We start from the raw sequence: 17337 nt of genomic DNA on the forward strand, positions 1-17337 counted from the left end.
TCAGATTTTAACTAGAAACCAAAATACAATCGCTTCCACATGGCTAATACTTGCTGGCCTCAGTATCACCATCTCCAAGGTCTACAATGACCGGTGCATATTCCCCCATTTCTTGATCCTCGTCGCCCTCGTTCGTATCCATCTCAACCTCTTCGCCATCCTCCAATTGAAGCATACCGTGTCGAACAACCACCCCACGATCCAGCTCCCAGTCGTATTCCTCTTTAACCCACTGCTCTAGTCGTTCGAATTCGTCTTTCACTGGAGAGGGACCGCCATCCACCACATCATACAGCGACTTTCGGAATTTGACCAGTAATTTCCGCAAGAAGTCTCCGCCTTCCTCCCCGTCAAGATCAAATAGTCCTCCCTCGACATCGTCGCATCTTTTAAGCTGTAGTAAAAGCAATCTCAGCACGTCGCTCATGAAACGTTCATGATCCTTGATTGCACTCCGGCACGTCAGAATCAAACCGAGCAATCTTTTCCACTGCTGCAGACAGGAGTAATTCATCAAGGTCAGGATCATGAGGAAGGTGAATTGCAACTCGCCCAGCACCTGCTCTTGTCCGAGCCTTTCATCAACCTCCGTCTTACCCCCGGTGGTACCAGCCGCCTGGTGTATGAGATCCCCTAGCGCCCAGGATCGGTCCTGAGCCGCTTCGGTTCGTTCCCGCCCAATAGCCCCCTCTCTCCACGTTCTCTTCAGATCAATAGGCAAGAACGAAAGCTCGCTCTCCTGCTCCACGGCCACGCCTTCACCTCCTTCCGCCGAATTTCCCGACTCCTCCGGCAACTTCTCAATGCCGGGAATATCATCGTCGTCTCTCCTCGCCGTACTGGCAGACGTGACCGTCCATCTCGGCCGCTCATCCACATCCACCTCATGAGCCCCGATGATCCGCGACAGAAGCTTCGGCGAAATCCGATCCGTCAGACCCTGCCAATCCCTCCTCCCCTCCTCCTCATTCTCCTCATCCACCTCATCCGGCACCGATGCCTGAACCCCCGACTTGTAATGCTGCTGCGAAATAGAAGAAGGCGGGACCCGACTGCGATAGCGAAAGAGACTCCCGCGCTGCCAAACAGCAGCTAGGTTCGCTTTGTACCGCATTGCCTCCCGCTTATCTGCATCGCTGTTGCTCAGCAACGGCACGAGGGTCTCGTTGTCGGTGCTCCATTTCCAAATATAGATTTCGGATCCGGTGTCATTGCGGCGGGCGGTGATCGCGTTCTTTTCGTTGACGGTCGTGCCGGCGGCGTTGATGTCGCCTACGTAGAACCAGGCTCCGCTTCGGAGGGATAGACTCTCTGTTGTTCCTGTGTATAGGAAATGCCAGCCGGCTGGGAGATCGCGGATTCCGTGGAAATTCGGCGTCGAGGTGAAGGTGATGAGGTCGATGCCGACGAGGGTCTTCGGTGGGAGGTGGGGCACCAGGATGGTGGGGGATGGCGAAACAGAAGCTTGCATGATTGTCGACTATGGTATATGATTGTGGTCTTAGGTACAGATATCGAAGGGTAAGATTTATGCGGAAGATGTGTTTTGATTGGGAGTGTCGGTTTCAGTCCAATTCATTCGTTATGTCGCATGTCGATTCGGAGGGCCCTGACGTCAACCCAAGATGTAAGTATTCCTCAGATGGCGCTATAATGTGGGATGGTCGCTGATAGTGGATGAGTAAAATTATCAGAGAATTATTTACCCTTGAATTCAATACGTGAGATTATGAAAGCGCAGAGGCAAATCTTTTCAGAAGGTGTAGATGGAACAAACTGCAGATTTGAAAAAATGCCCGCACCTGATCTTATCTTAGCTCTGATAAAAGCCTGATAAAAAAGGCCCCTCCTACCACCAAATCGATGATAAAGACTCGCGCTTCGAGTCTTGACTGTTCTTGACTACAAAGTTGGCAGTTTAATCACACGCACTAACAGTTTCTACATATAAATTGAGAAGAATGCATCATTCCAGTTTTGAGTTATATTGACCTGAGCAGTTGCCACGAAAGCCACAAACTACTAACCCCAAAGCCGAAAACAACCAATTGGGACATGAAAAAATTGAAGACCAGGCTTTTATGCCGTTCTTCGCGTTTATTCCATCCACATACACAGGCCAAGAGCCCTGCTGGTAGCCTCCAATCCAGCGTTGCAGAAGATTCGTACAACTTGGAAGAGAAAGACAGACCCGCACATATCTACAGACGACGACCACGGCGACCACCCTTGCGACGGGTAGAGTCGGAGGGAGTGGGGGTAACGTCCTCGATTCTGCCGATTCTCATGCCGGAACGGGCGAGAGCACGGAGAGCGGACTGGGCACCGGGACCGGGGGTCTTGGTGCCGTTACCTGTGAGCACATCGCATTAGCCATATGAACAAATGGAATCATATTACGGGGGCAGAGTGTTCAAGAGTAACATACCACCAGTGGCACGGATCTTGATGTGCAGAGCGTTGATGCCGAGCTCCTTGCAGCGGGTAGCAACGTCCTGGGCGGCCAACATGGCAGCGTAGGGGGAGGACTCGTCACGGTCAGCCTTGACCTTCATACCACCGGTGACACGGCAGATGGTTTCGCGACCGCTGTTGTCAATTCGTTAGCAATCCTGCACTTGTCGGTGTTGTTATCCCAGGCCCCGATCTTCAATCCACGTCGAAATTTCCCGGAGATCAAATCCACATGAACCGAAGCATCGAAGCCTGTCGCAAATATCGCGCAAAAAGAAAAGGTGAGACGAACGAGAGATCGGTAACGTGAACGAAGGTATCGTTGAAGGAGGCGAAGATACGGGCAACGCCGAAGACGAGCTTGCCTGTAAACCCACCATGTTAGTCCATGCGCAAAACGCAAAAACTTCAGAAAATTTCGAATTCTTACCATCACCGGCCAGAGGGCCGAGAGTGACGTTCTCCTTGGCGGCAGCGGGAGCTTTCTTGGGAGGCATTTTGATGTGCTGTGGTGGAATGGAATATGGGAAGGAAGAGAGAAGATCAAACGGGCGTGCAAAAGATCGAAGATACAGAAAAATGGTGTGTGCCCTACCGGCAGTTTGCGGGGTTCTGATTGGCCCAGCCTCAATGCGAGCGGGCCCAAGCGAGTGGCCGCCTGAGGCCACCAGAATGCGAGCCCGTGACTTGACAGCCGCCGGTGGAGCCCGCCGGGGCAAGTCGGTCCGAGAGGCGGTGAGCTGTACTTTTTCAACGGCTATTTAAATTTTCCCGCAGTTTTCCCTTTTGCTAGTTCCTCGTGTGTACCTCGAGAAGAGAAGGAGAGTCAATCTCAGTGTGTCCTGCGTGGGATCCTGTCTTGATTTCGCCGGACTGTCACTTGATCTGGATTGTTTTCTTGAATACAGTGAACAGTCCCCTCTCTATCAACTGTCGCAAAGCTTTCCTACCCAGTATGGGGTTCACCAAGGAAAATGCCATGATTGGCATCATTGGCATGGGTGACATGGGCAAAATGTATGCTCAGTTACTCAGCCAAGCAGGGTGGAGGTAATCTCTCAGTCTTTTTTTCATGATTCCACGACACTTTCCCCAACTCCTCGACGTTCGTCATAATAGGTATGAATCACCCCTCTCTCTCCCCCTTCCCACACCGCCCCTCATTTGGATGATGACTTGAGTGCATTTGGCTCGAGTATGACTCGGGGATAGCTTTGGTACCATTCTGGTGCCTTAGTGACACCCGAGTTGTCGATGATGTAAATATCTCGCTACCTTAATTTTCTTTGTCTGAACTACCAAATGATTTTGCTTCTTGAATCACAAAACACGCTATCTGTTGACCATCGACTGACTTTGCAATGGATTCCAGGCTCTTATATCGTATTCCTAAATCTTTTTTCACGCGAGATAGACTACGGTCCTAGCTTTATACTAACTTGAAATTCATGAATGAAGGATTAATGCTTGTGACAAGCCCGATAGTTATGAAGATTTGAGAAAAGAATTTGATTCTTCAGTACGTCTCTATGGCCGCAGCTCATGCTGTTCCTTAACTTATCGTACATAGCAAGGTGTTACAATTTATCCGAATGGACACCTGGTTTCAAGGATTAGCGATTTTATTATATACAGTGTAGAGGCTGGAGTTATTGACAAGGTAGTGGCAGAATATGGCCCATGTATGTCTTCGTCAAAGCCAAAGCTACCATACCTTCCCTTCGAACGGTGTCTGACTCGTGGAAAATTCATAAAGCTACCAAGGTCGGCGCCATCGTTGGCGGCCAAACGTCCTGCAAAGCTCCTGAGCTGTCCGCCTTCGACAAGCATCTTCCCTCAGATGTAGAAATTGTATCGTGCCATTCGCTGCATGGGCCCAAAGTCAACCCCAAGGGTCAACCTCTGGTATGCTTCCGTATGCTGAGTGACATTGGAATTGCCCGCATAATAACAATGTTGCTTTCTCCTTAGGTCCTCATCAAGCATCGTGCGTCGGACGAGAGTCTCCGGTTCGTGGAGACCGTCCTGTCGTGTTTCGGATCCGAATATGTCTACCTGACTGGTGAACTGCATGATCGCATTACTGCGGACACCCAGGCGGTTACCCATGCTGCCTTCCTTAGCATGGGAACTGCATGGCAAGCTAACAAGCAGTTTCCTTGGGAGATTTCGCGTTGGGTAGGAGGTATCGAGAACGTCAAGATTAACATCACCCTCCGCATCTACGCAAACAAGTGGCACGTTTACGCCGGCCTGGCCATTCTGAACCCGGCGGCTAAGACGCAAATCCGCCAGTATGCGGAATCTGTGACAGATCTTTACAAGCTTATGATTGAGGGCCGCCGAGACGAACTTAAGCGTCGAGTTAGAGATGCCGGGGCAGCTGTTTTCAGAGCAGGCACCGAAGGCCAAGATCTTTTGCTGAAGGATGAGGTTTTGGACCGTTTCTCTCTCTCAAACCGGCCACGTGAAGAGACGCCTCCGAACAATCACTTGAGTCTGTTGGCGATTGTTGATTGTTGGTCCAAGTTGGGCATCGTCCCTTACGACCACATGATTTGCTCCACCCCTGTGAGTGGCCTTGACTTGATTCTATAGTGTCTGCAGCCACAACATCTTGCTTACAGTCTCTCCAATTTAGCTCTTCCGTTTGTGGCTGGGTGTTACAGAATATCTGTTCCGGAATCCCGAACTCCTTGACAATGCGATCGATACTGCCATTGATGACAAGACGTTCCGTTCCGATGACTTGGAATTCACCTTTGCGGCCAGGGTAAGCCAAGCGCCCCAGGCCCCGATGGTGATAGCCATTTCCCAACCCACAGAATACTGACGTACTTTGTCTCACTTCTAGGCTTGGTCCGACTGCGTCTCATTCGGTGATTTCGAATCCTACCGCGATCGATTCGAGCGTATCCAGAAATACTTTGCTCCTCGATTCCCCGAGGCCAGCAAGCTCGGCAACGAAATGATGAAGACCATCCTTGAGAAGACCGGACATTCATGAGTCTCAAAAAAGCAGGAACAATTCATGATCGGATGATATGATGCACGCTGCTCTTTCCTTCCTTCTACACCAGATAAAAAGAGGCAAAAAGCAAGAAAAAAGTGTGGTTCAAAAGTTAGCGAGGCGCTGTGGTCACTACTGATGCATTTGAGATTTCGCTTCAACTCCGTTTACATCGGAAAATGGGCGTTGTTAATAAGTCGACTCGGCCAGCGGGCTTTTTCGGGGTTTCTCTTTTCATTTTGTTGCACCGAGCGTACTTACTTCATTTATGTGGCCTCTTATCAGCCATTCATTGTCTTTCGGGTTAACTAGAAGCGATTACAGCGGGGAACAGTTTACTCAAGTGCTCTTATGATCATGGATTGACTGGATCCTTGCCTTTCCGGCTATACGTACTTTCGAAGTACGTGGCAAACAATGGTGCAGCGTGCTAATGCAAGCCTCGTCACCCGATGCTGGGTATCCTGGTTAAGGGTTTATAGTGTAGGAAATATTTAATCTGATTATCAAGCCATTGGTCCCAAGTCCCAGACTTAATCCGATGGCCAAGATCTATAGTAGTAGCGGGATCTCCCAGTGATATTGCAAGGATCGACTAGTGTCCTTGGACCGGAAGTGGTCAAGAACAATTTAAAAGATATATGTCCGTACCACAGTTGCGTGCTCAAGGAATCGAGCACACCTGTAGGAAACGGGACCCATTAAGTAGAAAAAGAAAGTCAACAAAGTTGTCTAATTCATATTTATTCCTAACACTGGGTGGGCAAATGGCGCAAAGGCAGCAAGAAAACAGAGACAATGATAAACGAAATCTATGTGTATCTTGTAAGGTGACCTCAAACTCCGAGCAGATGTATGTAAATATAATCAGGAAAAAAAGGGAGGGGGAAATGGGGAAATTGAAGAAAAGAACAAAGCGCCAGCATGTCTATATTTGAGCCTCGCTTCTCGCTGCGGCGGCGGCGGCGGCGGCGGCGGCAGCCTTCCTCGTTTGCAGATAGGCCTGTATAGCACCAACTTTGGCGTTACCACTGAAGAGGTATCTAAACAGCCGGGCCAGAGCACGCATGGCTTCCAGCCAGTCGGCCTTCAGGGTTAGATCATAGCCTCGAGTAAATTTCAAGGCGAAAGCTTCATCCGTAGAGCAGCCCTCTGAATGCACTCTCATGATCGTATCAGCCAGGAAAAGTCCATGGGCGATGTGAACATAGCGCCCGTGAAAGCCTACCACAAAGACCTCCTGGTCCTGAGGTCCGGCATGGACATGGTGTAGGGAGATGTTCTTGGCAAGTTGTCCTAGCATTATGCTGAGGGTTTCCACCAGAAATTGGTCCCAGGTCTGTCCTTCGTACCACTTCACGGTTGAAGTTAGAAATCGCTCTAGAGTTGCGTGGTGCTGAGCTGACTTACCCCAGTGAAAGAAAGAATTGGAACGTGGCCTTCTTGAAGCTTCACGGTGGCAGCGCCCTCTGATTTGGACGCAAACTTTTTACCACCCATCACATACTTCTGCATCACTTCGGAATCAAACCTTGAATCGGGAATTAGAACCTTAAGCGTGTCGAGGATTGAGGTCGTGAGCTCACTTGACTCGGGGAATGGGTTCCCCGGCATATTCGAGGTTAAAGTAGATAGTTCTCACCAGCGCCTTCAAGATCAAGCCCTGTGATCGGATGAAGGCTCTGTGAGCTTCTCGCCCTGGGACTTCCCAACTAGTCTTGGGGAGAGTGATTGTCTCCAGGGCTTTTAGATAATCGATGACCCCTGCGTTAAGGCCCTGTAAGCCGTTAAAGTAGGAGCCGAGGTCGTAGAAGAAGGCCCGGAAGCTCAGTTCGTCTTGCGGCCACTCTACGGTGTGCTCTTCTGTCGCGACATCGCTTTTCCGAAATATCCAAGGGATTAACCCCGCCACATCCATGTCTATCAGCAGTTAGCGACGTGGATCAGAAAGACACAAGTGAGTTACCCAGACGAGACACAGCATCCCATACCTTCACATTCTTTGTTCACGGCTCTAGGGATCAACCCATCAAGATCCACGATCTCGGAACGAATGGTCACGGACATGCCGAGGTAACGAATGAATGTATGGACTAGGTGAAATAGGAAACGACTGTGACTCTGAGGATGACCGCTGGTAAAGTCTCCATTGGGCTGTCCAAATTCAGCGTACAATTAGACAGCAGGAGCCGCGGAGTGTCATGGAGGTACAAGTGTTTGGATGACTGAGGTAAATACGTTGGAAAGCAGCATGGTCGTGGAGTAGTTACTGCGCATAATCGTTCTTCCGCCCCGATTGTCGCCCTCCTGGCCGTCGGGTACCATGAATTGCATTAATCATAAACTAACTTAATCTCCTGAGGGGCTTGCATCGGGGCACTAAATCCCTCATCAACGTGGTTCGATCCAGTTCCTGGTGGGAAACATGACTTGAGTAATCATTTTCTGGCCGCTTGACACTGGCCTCACCACGGAAAATCAGATATATTCTGACATTTGGCCCAATCCAATATGCTTTAGAGTATCCACAGATTGCTTGCATCGGACTAGAATAGACGGGACCCTCTTCATTGTCTGCTCGGGGTCTAATGATATTGTCATTCGTTCGCCACGAAGGGCATCTGACCCCCATGCGCCTTTGGTTGAGATGATCAGGCCTTCCTTCCCGAGGGCACTGGGAAACATCATGGGCTCATCACGACTGACATTCGTCGTAAGGGTGATGAAAACTGACGACCAAAGGATCCTGGGAGACCCTAGCTTCTGCATATGGACCGTGCATCGTGGAGAAGTCTTGAGATCTCGCAACCTCGCTCATCAATCACATCCGACGATCGATGAGACAGACCAACGTTGTCGGCAACAACTCTTCCAACTCATTCTCTCCTCCGCCGCAATCACATACTGGGCCAGACCCCAACTCGCTAAACAGCAACATCTAAGTTAAGAATTCCACATGGCACCATGAATCCGGATGTTTTTGATTCCACTCCGATGTCGTTATTGTGCTGTTGGTACGGAGATCGCACTATCTCGTGAACGAGTGTCCTGCCCTCGTGCTGCCTCTTTGCACATATCTACTATCCCTGTAGCTCTGGCTAGGCCTAGCAGCGAGAAGTGGCCTTCAAAGCGTCAAGTACAAGAGCCCCAAACATTCTATTTTCGCCCCAGGTCTCATGGCATGAATAGTCGGTTGCACAGAGATTAAATGCATCTCTGCCTTGCGTCGAAGCTGTAGTAGTTAGAAGGTCTTTTTTCTTCTCGATTGACTTAGAGAGCAGCATAACCTGTGTAATGTCCGTACGTTGATGAATTTTCAAAGGAGAAGATGTTGCTAGGAATGTTACACAGGACAGCGTCATCAGGAATTCTAGCAGTTGTTTTTATTCCCACCGTTATTCACCATTCTCCGGCTTTTTCTGCAGTAAATAAGAATTCATCATCTGTTGTTCTGTTGCACTCACTTCATGGCTACTTTGAGGCGCATTCCCATGTTATGTACTATTTCCACGTGTGCGTTCATAGTCTATAGCCATGATTTCAGGGTTTCTGAGCTGAAAGAACCCTTTTGCTAGCAAGAATTTGCGATCGTTCTGAGTTATGGCGATTTGTATAAGCCGTATGCGAAACTTTCTTCCCCCTTGATCTGGAATTGAGTGACACAAGCCAAGCAAAACCATCCCTGCGCCAGATCAATGCAGTCGTGTAGGCATAGAGTGCAGAGTGTAGTTTGTATAGAGCAGAGTATACGGTGATAAAGGAAGAACTCCGATGAGGGATTAAATGTGACTCCAAGTCAACTATGGAGAAAGCCGATCTCCACATGCAGCCTTAGGCGATGGCCCTTGGTTAGTCAGCCAACAATGGGCGGCCAAGACATGCATTGCAGCCAGCCTGAAACCACCCAGCCGTGGGATGGATAAGCTCGTCTTCATTGTTGCCCGTGAGCTCGCCGCTTGCCCTCTGTCGTTTCTTCGCATCTTGTTCGCACCCTCCAATACCTCGACCGTCTTTGATCGCCCGACCCCCTGTCGATAGCCAGCCCACTCCCCACTCCTCTCTTCCTCTCCTCTCTCCCCTCTCCCCCCTCCGAAACAATAGACACTTCCCTTCCCTCTCGAAACGTGCCCGCCGCCTTGCCCGATCTCTCTGAACGCGCTCGATCGGCAATCGTCAACGCCACCGGGGCTGCCTCGGTGATCTTCGACGGTCTTCTTCTCGGCGTCCAATGTGGTCCCCCCACAACCTACTCTCCCCGCGATAGGTGATAAACACTCGATTGGAGCTAGATGGAGATCTATGGCGTCCGGACATAACTCAGCGTTCTCGGCGACGTCGGTCCAGCACCGTCCTGGGGGTGATGGCCGGTCATTTTCCAGCCAGGATGATGGCTCTGGGGATGGCAGCTGGCCGGGGGTGCCTCCCAGGTCCGTGAGGAACGCTCGTTCGGAGTCTGGAGGCAGTGGGACCATCGGTCAACGGGGAGGCTCTTTGGCCCCTTCTTTTGGATCCGGGGGACCAGGCAGCTTCAGTTCGGAACTGAAAAGCATGAAAACTTCCCGCAGCACGACCCCGCGACCCGATGACACCTTCAGGCGAAGAGGAAGCAGTAACGTCGATTACAACGATTTGTCCAGCACGGAGGAGCGCCAGGCTGCCATCCGGAATAAGATCGCGAAGGAAATGAAGATCAAAACCGGAACGGAAAACATGCTCGAGGCTCTGCTGGCGAAGAACCCCAAACACACGAAAGACCAGCGACTAAAAGTGGAATCCGAGTTGAGCACGTCGAATCGCAAACTTGCGGAGCTACACCATGAACTTGAAGAAGAGATAATACGTGCGCAGGAGCCCTCCACCCCTCCCCGGAGCCGTCTTTCCAGCCTGTTCCAAGGCAGCTCGATACGGTCGCCCACTCGCACCAATCTGGACGTGGACGATGACCAGATAGAATACGGAGAGGCGGAAATGGAATCTCCGACATACGTTCTTGCGGAAACATTACAGGCGTTGGAGATTGAGGGCATGTCGCCCGACTACTACGTCGAACGGGCCAATAGTCTGGTGGAGCTGTTCAAACGACATCCCACCTTGAAATACGACCTGGCATGGCCGGATTTCGGATTGCGTGTTCAGATCATGCTTCTAAGTGACAACAAAGAGGTGGTGGCGGCGGGATACCGGCTAACGCGCTATGCGATAGCGGATCGAAAGTCCCTCCAGACAATTCGCTCTTTACACACCGACGAGCTTGTTATACTATCTCTGGTTAAAGAAAGTAAAGCCAGCATCGAGCGGGAGCAGGCTCTTAAATTTGTTCGGGGCTTTTTGGATGTCAAAGACGGCGTGCATGAGATCTCGCGTGCCGTGGTCCGGACAATTGTCGCTGTTGCTGAGCACCACGAGGATCGATTGCGGAATATTTCAATCATGACCCTCGCCGAGATTTTAGTAAAAGAGCCAGCGTTGGTCTCCCACGCAGGTGGCTTTGCTATCCTGCATGATGCCCTAGCAGAAGGGACATTCGGTGCATCGGAGAGTCTGATAGGCAGCTTTTTACACGTGCTTGACACCCCAAGCAGCAGGAAACACCTGCAAGGAGGGTGCGAGCTTGAGGCTGTTCTTGCACCGTTTACCGATTCTTTATCCGACACTCTCCGCAACGGGCGCTTAAAGTCTTCCGCGAAAGCCATTTCAGCCATGCTTAAAACTTGGCCCGGCTTGGTGGTTCTCGCCAGGAATGGTGCTAAACCTCTCCAGTCACTTTTGAATTCATTACATTACCCGGACCCCCAAGCAAGGGACCTAATCATGGAGCTTTTGTTTGATGCCCTACGAATAAAGCCACCGTCATGGTCATCATCGTTCCTCGCCGGTCGAAGGCTTACAACTTATGGGAGAGTTGCAAACCTGAGGTCCGATTCTGACGCTAAACTGACCCGCGGGTACTATGATGACCGCGATAACCAATTCGATCTAACCGCCCATTTTTCGACCCTGATCCTTGCAACCCTGGTGGATGCCGGGCTATCACAGGTTCGTTCTCTTATCCTTTTACTTGGAACACCGCTAACTAAACATAAGGCGCTCTCCGGCCTTATTGAGGATGAAGAAGACCTTTCTCTTAGGCGCAAAGCAACACTACTCTTGACTGAAGTCTTGAAGCTGGCGCACCACTCCTTGCCTCATAATATTAGTGCAAAACTTCAAGTTCTTCCGCACTTATTGCCCGCCGCCATCAAATTTGACGTTGAGAACCATGACGTTTCTACTTCTACTATCTATCAGATAGAGAGCATTAACCGGACACTGGCTCGCTCCATAGGAAATGTTCCGAACGGAGCAGGCCGATACAACGTCGAAGTAGACATATCTGCCTCTCTCCTAACGGGAGATCAGGGCAAGGACAAACTGAGCCCTACGATGGATGAGACACAGTTTCGCAATGCGATTCTCGAAACACACGTATTGAATACGGTGAATTTCATCAAGTGGAAATGGGATTTGATTCATCGCATCGTCGAAGGGCCGTTGACGAACCCGAAGAGGCTGGACGAGGCCATCAAGGGATCAAAGTTCATAAAGCGACTGGTGGGTTTCTACCGGCCTTTTAAGTACAGGTTCTCTATGCTCCCGAACACCAAACCGAATCAGCGTTATGTTCGGACAGGATGTGCATTAATGCGTACCCTAGTCCAAGTACCGGAGGGCATAAACTACCTGGCGGAGAATAAATTCTTGAGACAAGTGGCCGAGTGTCTTGCCCAGGTCGACCGCATGAGTGGGCTTACTTCTGCGTCGCCTCTATTTTCTCGAGAGCAGATGAGCAGTACACTAAGCGGCGGCTACTTTGCCCTGCTGGGGACATTGAGTGGTGATGCGAACGGTCTCATTATGATGGAGCGGTGGCACATGCTCAATATGTTTTACCATATTGCCGAGCTTCGAGATCGGGATGACCTGATACAAACGCTTCTGGGGAACATGGACTACACCAAAGACAGCCACCTCCGAGTTATTCTTTCCAAGGCTCTCACCACCGGCTCTAAGGAGATTCGAATATTTTCTACGAAACTCCTTCGCAAGTATGCCGTTGGGAACATTTCACTGGCTCCACAGTTGGCTATTGGCAACGCAGACTGGGTGGTCAAGCTTCTCGTGACTCAACTCTACGATCCCGATGTTTCCGTATGCCAGATGGCTGTGAAGATTCTGGAAGAGGCATGCAATCATCGTGATTATCTTGAATATGTCGTAAAGTGTCGACCATCTCTTGACCACCTAGGAGAGATCGGCGCCCCCCTTCTTCTGCGATTCTTGTCCACCTCAGTCGGCTACCACTATCTGGATGGCTTAGACTACATAACGCAGGAGATGGACGACTGGTTCCTGGGTCGTAACGACACATATGTGGGGTTTGTCGAGGCCGCTCTTACCAGAGCGTACGTCGATCAACCACGTAGGGGTAGTCTTGTTCCCGACGATCTTGTGGATATGCAGGATATCGGACTGGTGCCACCTCATTTCTACAGAGAACTGGCCCGAACCGCCGAGGGTTGTAAACTTCTTGAACAGTCAGGTCATTTCAACGAGTTTGCTTGGACCATCCGTGATTTCCAACTGCATGAGGAAGACACCGAGGTCCTTCTCAAAGTCAAGGGGTGTTTGTGGGCCGTCGGCAACGTTGGATCCATGGAGCTAGGCGCGCCATTTCTCGAGCCAGATATTGTCGAAAAGATCGTGAAGATGGCCGAAAGTGCAGAGGTTTTGACAATGAGAGGAACAGCTTTCTTTGTTCTGGGGTTGATTTCACGTAGTCGGCATGGCCTCAGGGCACTTTGGGAGTTGGGCTGGGACTCTGCTGTTGACCAGAAAGGCAACTCTTTGGGATTGAGTCTTCCTACTGATTTCAACAAGCTCTTCCTGGTATGTTCAGGGCTGTCTGATATCGCTTTATACGTGTCTAATTTTCTTTTCTAGGTGGAATTCCCCTCTCATTCTCGACACCCAGAATCGAAGCGTTCGTCTCAAGAGAGATTTAAGGAGGCTACTCTTGATTCCGATCCGGTCAACCAGAAGATCCTTAAGCTGATTGTTGACATGGGTAATACCGTTCTTTCCAAGCGAGCGGCGGCAGATCTTCACAGGTAAGCGAGCTTCTTGCATCTCTCTCGCGAGCTGTATCGCGACTAATCGACGCATTCAACCTGTAGTATCAAGTCGAAGCAACCCGAACGATTTCACCAGCCACACCTTTTCCGCAAAACCCTTAGTATTCTAGAAAGCCATCACTACCGACTTCCCGCCCGTCGCTTTGCCCTTGATCTGTTTGACAAGAGTGTCATGAGACGGATTGTATTAGAAGACGAGTCTGATTCCGAGTCCGACGGAAGTTCATCTCAAGAATCGAGTTGATTTCCCTGCCACCCTCGATTATTTGCATACTGTGTTTTATCTTTGCTTTCGTTTTCATTATTTCTTTGAGCCTTATACCCTGTAACCCTGTGGAACGACTTGTGGTTTTTGTTTGGAGGGTTTCTGGACGATTCTCACGTATCTTTTTTATTTGCGTCATTTCACCTATCTTTTCTCTATGTCCCATTATTCTTCGGCCCTCTGGGACGGTGTTGGAACGGCTTTGGTTACGAGCAATGAAAGGATATCAACGTGTCACGTTCTGCTCAGTTCTGCGATGTCTTTGTTATTTACTGAGCCGAGCAGGTTCTCTCATGTGAAGGAAAAGGAGACGGAGGATCTTTAAAGATGAAGGAAAGTTTCATGGAGTATGGTTCCTCTGTGTTCATTTACCGCGTATTTGATTGAAAAGCGAAACCGCATGCCTATCTGGAAAGAAGAGGTGGAGTGTACATACATACGATGGATGATATGATTGATATACAAATGAAGCCGAGGCCGACACGTTTCGGACTTCGGACGGACCAACTCCCCGTCTTTCCCATCGCCAAGTAAATCCAGTAATCAATCCAACTCTCTCCGCTTTCCCCCTTAACCATTCTCCTGATTCGATTTATTATGCGATCGGCCTGTGAGCAAAAGCACGGCCGTTCCAGTGATTTGTTTTCTTGATTTATACATTTCTAGGATACCTCTTGTACTGTACTACGGGTCACCAGCGTTCGTTTGCCCGATCATCCGTTGTTCCTCATGGATGCGCCATCTCCGCACTCTCCACAGGCCAACCACCACTTGGTCTCCGACCCTTCGACCCCTACATCCTCCTCATCGTCCCCCCGATCGATCTACAATGATGAGCCGTCCTCTCTATCCCCCGACACAATTATCCGCTTGATACAATGTTCGCGCTGCTCGCGACCATTACGCGCGCCCCTCCGACTTCCGTGCGGCAACGCCGTCTGTCGAGCCTGTCTACCGCCGATCCGTAAACGCACGGGCATCACCTACCCCGGGAATGAGGAGCGAAAGCAAGGATTTACCTGTTACTGGGAGCAATGCGATACGGATTGCGTGGGAGAACACTGCATCGGGGACTGCGGGGGAGACATCTTGTTGACTCGTCTGGTGGAAGTGTTCGACGAGCTTCTAGGAGCTGGCCCCAAAACGTCACAGGGCGGAGAGTTCCGGGTGGCATGGCAAGAGCCTCACGGAGACGGGTCAGGGATGTTTGAGGAAAGGAGTGCAACTTTGGATGGTAGCCTGCTAGAGGGTACTTACGACCTGGCCAAACGCGGTCAGCTCGATTACGACGCGTTCGGGGTCAGATATGAGACGTTTGGGCAGGGGGATCGGGACGACGGGACACTGGTCAGGCTCAAAGAGGCTATACGGAACGAACTGGATTGCCATGTCTGCTACTCGCCCATTCAGGACCCGTTGACGACGTCCTGCGGCCATACTTTCTGTCGCCTGTGTGTCATGATGGTCACGAACCATTCCGATCTCTGCCCGGTCTGTCGGCGAAAGCTCATCGTGGACTCGACGGTACGGGCGGAGCCAACCAATAAACGAGTCGCCAGTCTCATGGCGACGCTTTTCCCGGAGGAGGTCGCTCTGCGATGCGAGGGTACGACGCGGGACGTAGCTGGCACTGATGAGGAGACGACCATCCCCTTGTTTGTGAACACGCTTGCTCTCCCGACGGTGCCAACATTCATTCACATTTTTGAGCCCCGGTACCGCCTCATGATCCGGAGGGTCATGCGAAATAGAAAACGTAAGTTCGGCATGGTCATGCTGAACGGCGCAGGCAGGATCCAGGGGGAGCTAGGAAGATCTCGATTCATGCAGTACGGCACGGTCATGGTGATTGATCGCTATGAGCCGCTTCCCGACGGACGAAGTCTTGTGATTGCCACAGGAAAGTCTCGCTTCAAGGTGCTCGGCTCGGACATCGTGGATGGGTATTATGTCGGTAGAATACGGCCGGTGAATGACATCTCAATAACGCAGGAGGAGAGGCAAGAAGCGCTGGAGACGTCAGTCCCGCTATCACCTTCCATCACAGATTCTACAAGTCCCTCGAGTAGAGAGAGGTTACTGGAGACAATGCCGACGCAAGAACTTCTGGAGCTTTCTCAGGCATTTTGCCGGAAGCAGCAGGGGCAAGAAGTGCATTGGCTTAACTCACGTGTCTTGTTGGCATACGGAGGCATCCCTGACGATGCTGCTCGATTTCCTTGGTGGTTTGCCACCGTGCTACCTATCAAGGCGCATGAAAAATATGAGCTTTTACCAACAACCAGCGTTCGACAGCGACTCAAAGTCAGCGCACGATGGGCACGGAAGCTGGAGTCTGGAGAATGGTCTGTTGATACTAGATATATGGTCGGCTTGAAAGAGAATACTGACCAAACTTTCTTCTCTAGGCTGATTCCACCCCGACCCCCGGTGATGTCTGCCTTATGACTAGCCGTCCCTCTCCTCGTATTCGCAGTCCTCGTGTTAATAGTAGGACAATCTCCATCGCTCCTTCCAGTATCAACTCCGGGCGTTTTCACGAACTTTTCACCGTTTTTCATGTCGGTCTCAGTTTCCTTCGGACCCACCCACCCTTTATCTCTCGATAGACAGCAGCAGCAGCAGCAGCTCATGCGAGGCCAGGATTCTGAAACATACGTCTCGCAGACCATTGTTGTGGGTGTTTTTCTGGTCATTTTCATGGTACAAGTGGCCGCCAACGCCGGTCAAATTTATCGATCAAGACGACAGGAGCGAGACCTCCGACAGAGGACCGAAACTGAGCAAGCATCACCTCAGTTCGTGGAGGGGCAACCACAGGAGATAGAGCGACCAGATGAGGAGGCGGATCGCAATACTGGCTGAGGGAGTGCGTTCCTCTCGACCTGCCAGTCGACTGCAAGCGATCGTCATTTGGGCGGTGCACAAATAATGTTATCAATTGGCTCCAGTGCCATCGGATGACGAACGAACAAACCAAAGAGGGGCACACTGGCGTACAGATGGTGTCTGCGCTGCATCCTTACTGGTAGTGGGCCCGTTTTGAATCCCTGGTCTCAAAGGGTTTTTGTACAGGCGGTCAATCAAGAACGCAATGGAGATGATGATTTAATCTCTCCCCCGGGTCGCGGTGATTAGAATGGAAAAGACACCATCAGCGCATCAGCCGCGAAGCTAGGTGCTCCCATACAACTGACCGGAATGTACGCATCTTCGTCTTTCTCCGGCCGTTCTCCGGCCCTGAAGTCATTCTGATGTATATCCGGATATTTTCAGCCCGACCAGCCGCCCGCAGAGCTCAAGGCTGATGGTAGTCGAACACCTGTTCATGTACGACGGACGTTAAGTAGGATCAAGACCAAGACATTAGACGTAGTTTTAAAGCACATATTCCGAGTATCTTCCAGCTACGTCAACCGAAAGCCATCGCAGTCGCC

General features: G+C 50.7%; 6 protein-coding genes across 6 annotated transcripts; 3 read left to right on the forward strand and 3 right to left on the reverse strand.

The window, feature by feature from the left end:
• Nucleotides 1-43: 43 nt before the first annotated feature.
• Nucleotides 44-1471, reverse strand: KD926_010757 (AAR2 splicing factor family protein; the record flags this gene model as incomplete). The annotated part of the gene is made up of 1 exon (XM_053103152.1): nt 44-1471. One exon carries the CDS (start codon nt 1469-1471, stop codon nt 44-46), a length of 1428 nt encoding a protein of 475 aa, XP_052953426.1.
• A 730-nt stretch (nt 1472-2201) lies between these two features.
• KD926_010758 (40S ribosomal protein uS11) lies at nt 2202-2951 on the reverse strand (the record flags this gene model as incomplete). Its single annotated transcript, XM_053103154.1, has 4 exons — nt 2202-2353; nt 2429-2589; nt 2747-2819; nt 2885-2951. The coding sequence occupies 4 exons, from the start codon at nt 2949-2951 to the stop codon at nt 2202-2204; spliced, it is 453 nt and encodes a 150-aa protein (XP_052953427.1).
• Nucleotides 2952-3084: 133 nt separating this feature from the next.
• On the forward strand, nt 3085-5461 carry KD926_010759 (prephenate dehydrogenase (NADP(+)); the record flags this gene model as incomplete). Its single annotated transcript, XM_053103155.1, has 7 exons — nt 3085-3189; nt 3248-3471; nt 4090-4136; nt 4211-4359; nt 4426-5025; nt 5096-5227; nt 5309-5461. The coding sequence occupies 7 exons, from the start codon at nt 3085-3087 to the stop codon at nt 5459-5461; spliced, it is 1410 nt and encodes a 469-aa protein (XP_052953428.1).
• Nucleotides 5462-6392: 931 nt separating this feature from the next.
• Nucleotides 6393-7531, reverse strand: KD926_010760 (uncharacterized protein; the record flags this gene model as incomplete). Its single annotated transcript, XM_053103156.1, has 4 exons — nt 6393-6818; nt 6875-6995; nt 7051-7384; nt 7456-7531. 4 exons carry the CDS (start codon nt 7529-7531, stop codon nt 6393-6395), a joined length of 957 nt encoding a protein of 318 aa, XP_052953429.1.
• A 2232-nt stretch (nt 7532-9763) lies between these two features.
• KD926_010761 (putative cytosolic regulator Pianissimo) lies at nt 9764-13879 on the forward strand (the record flags this gene model as incomplete). Its single annotated transcript, XM_053103157.1, has 4 exons — nt 9764-11500; nt 11549-13390; nt 13445-13611; nt 13678-13879. The coding sequence occupies 4 exons, from the start codon at nt 9764-9766 to the stop codon at nt 13877-13879; spliced, it is 3948 nt and encodes a 1315-aa protein (XP_052953430.1).
• Nucleotides 13880-14629: 750 nt separating this feature from the next.
• Nucleotides 14630-16765, forward strand: KD926_010762 (putative ATP-dependent protease (CrgA); the record flags this gene model as incomplete). The annotated part of the gene is made up of 3 exons (XM_053103158.1): nt 14630-16249; nt 16309-16461; nt 16514-16765. 3 exons carry the CDS (start codon nt 14630-14632, stop codon nt 16763-16765), a joined length of 2025 nt encoding a protein of 674 aa, XP_052953431.1.
• Nucleotides 16766-17337: the final 572 nt, after the last annotated feature.

Source organism: Aspergillus affinis, assembly GCF_023601865.1.
Source record: "Aspergillus affinis strain CMG 70 chromosome Unknown NODE_86_length_164826_cov_86_211346, whole genome shotgun sequence".
NCBI lineage: Eukaryota > Fungi > Ascomycota > Eurotiomycetes > Eurotiales > Aspergillaceae > Aspergillus > Aspergillus affinis.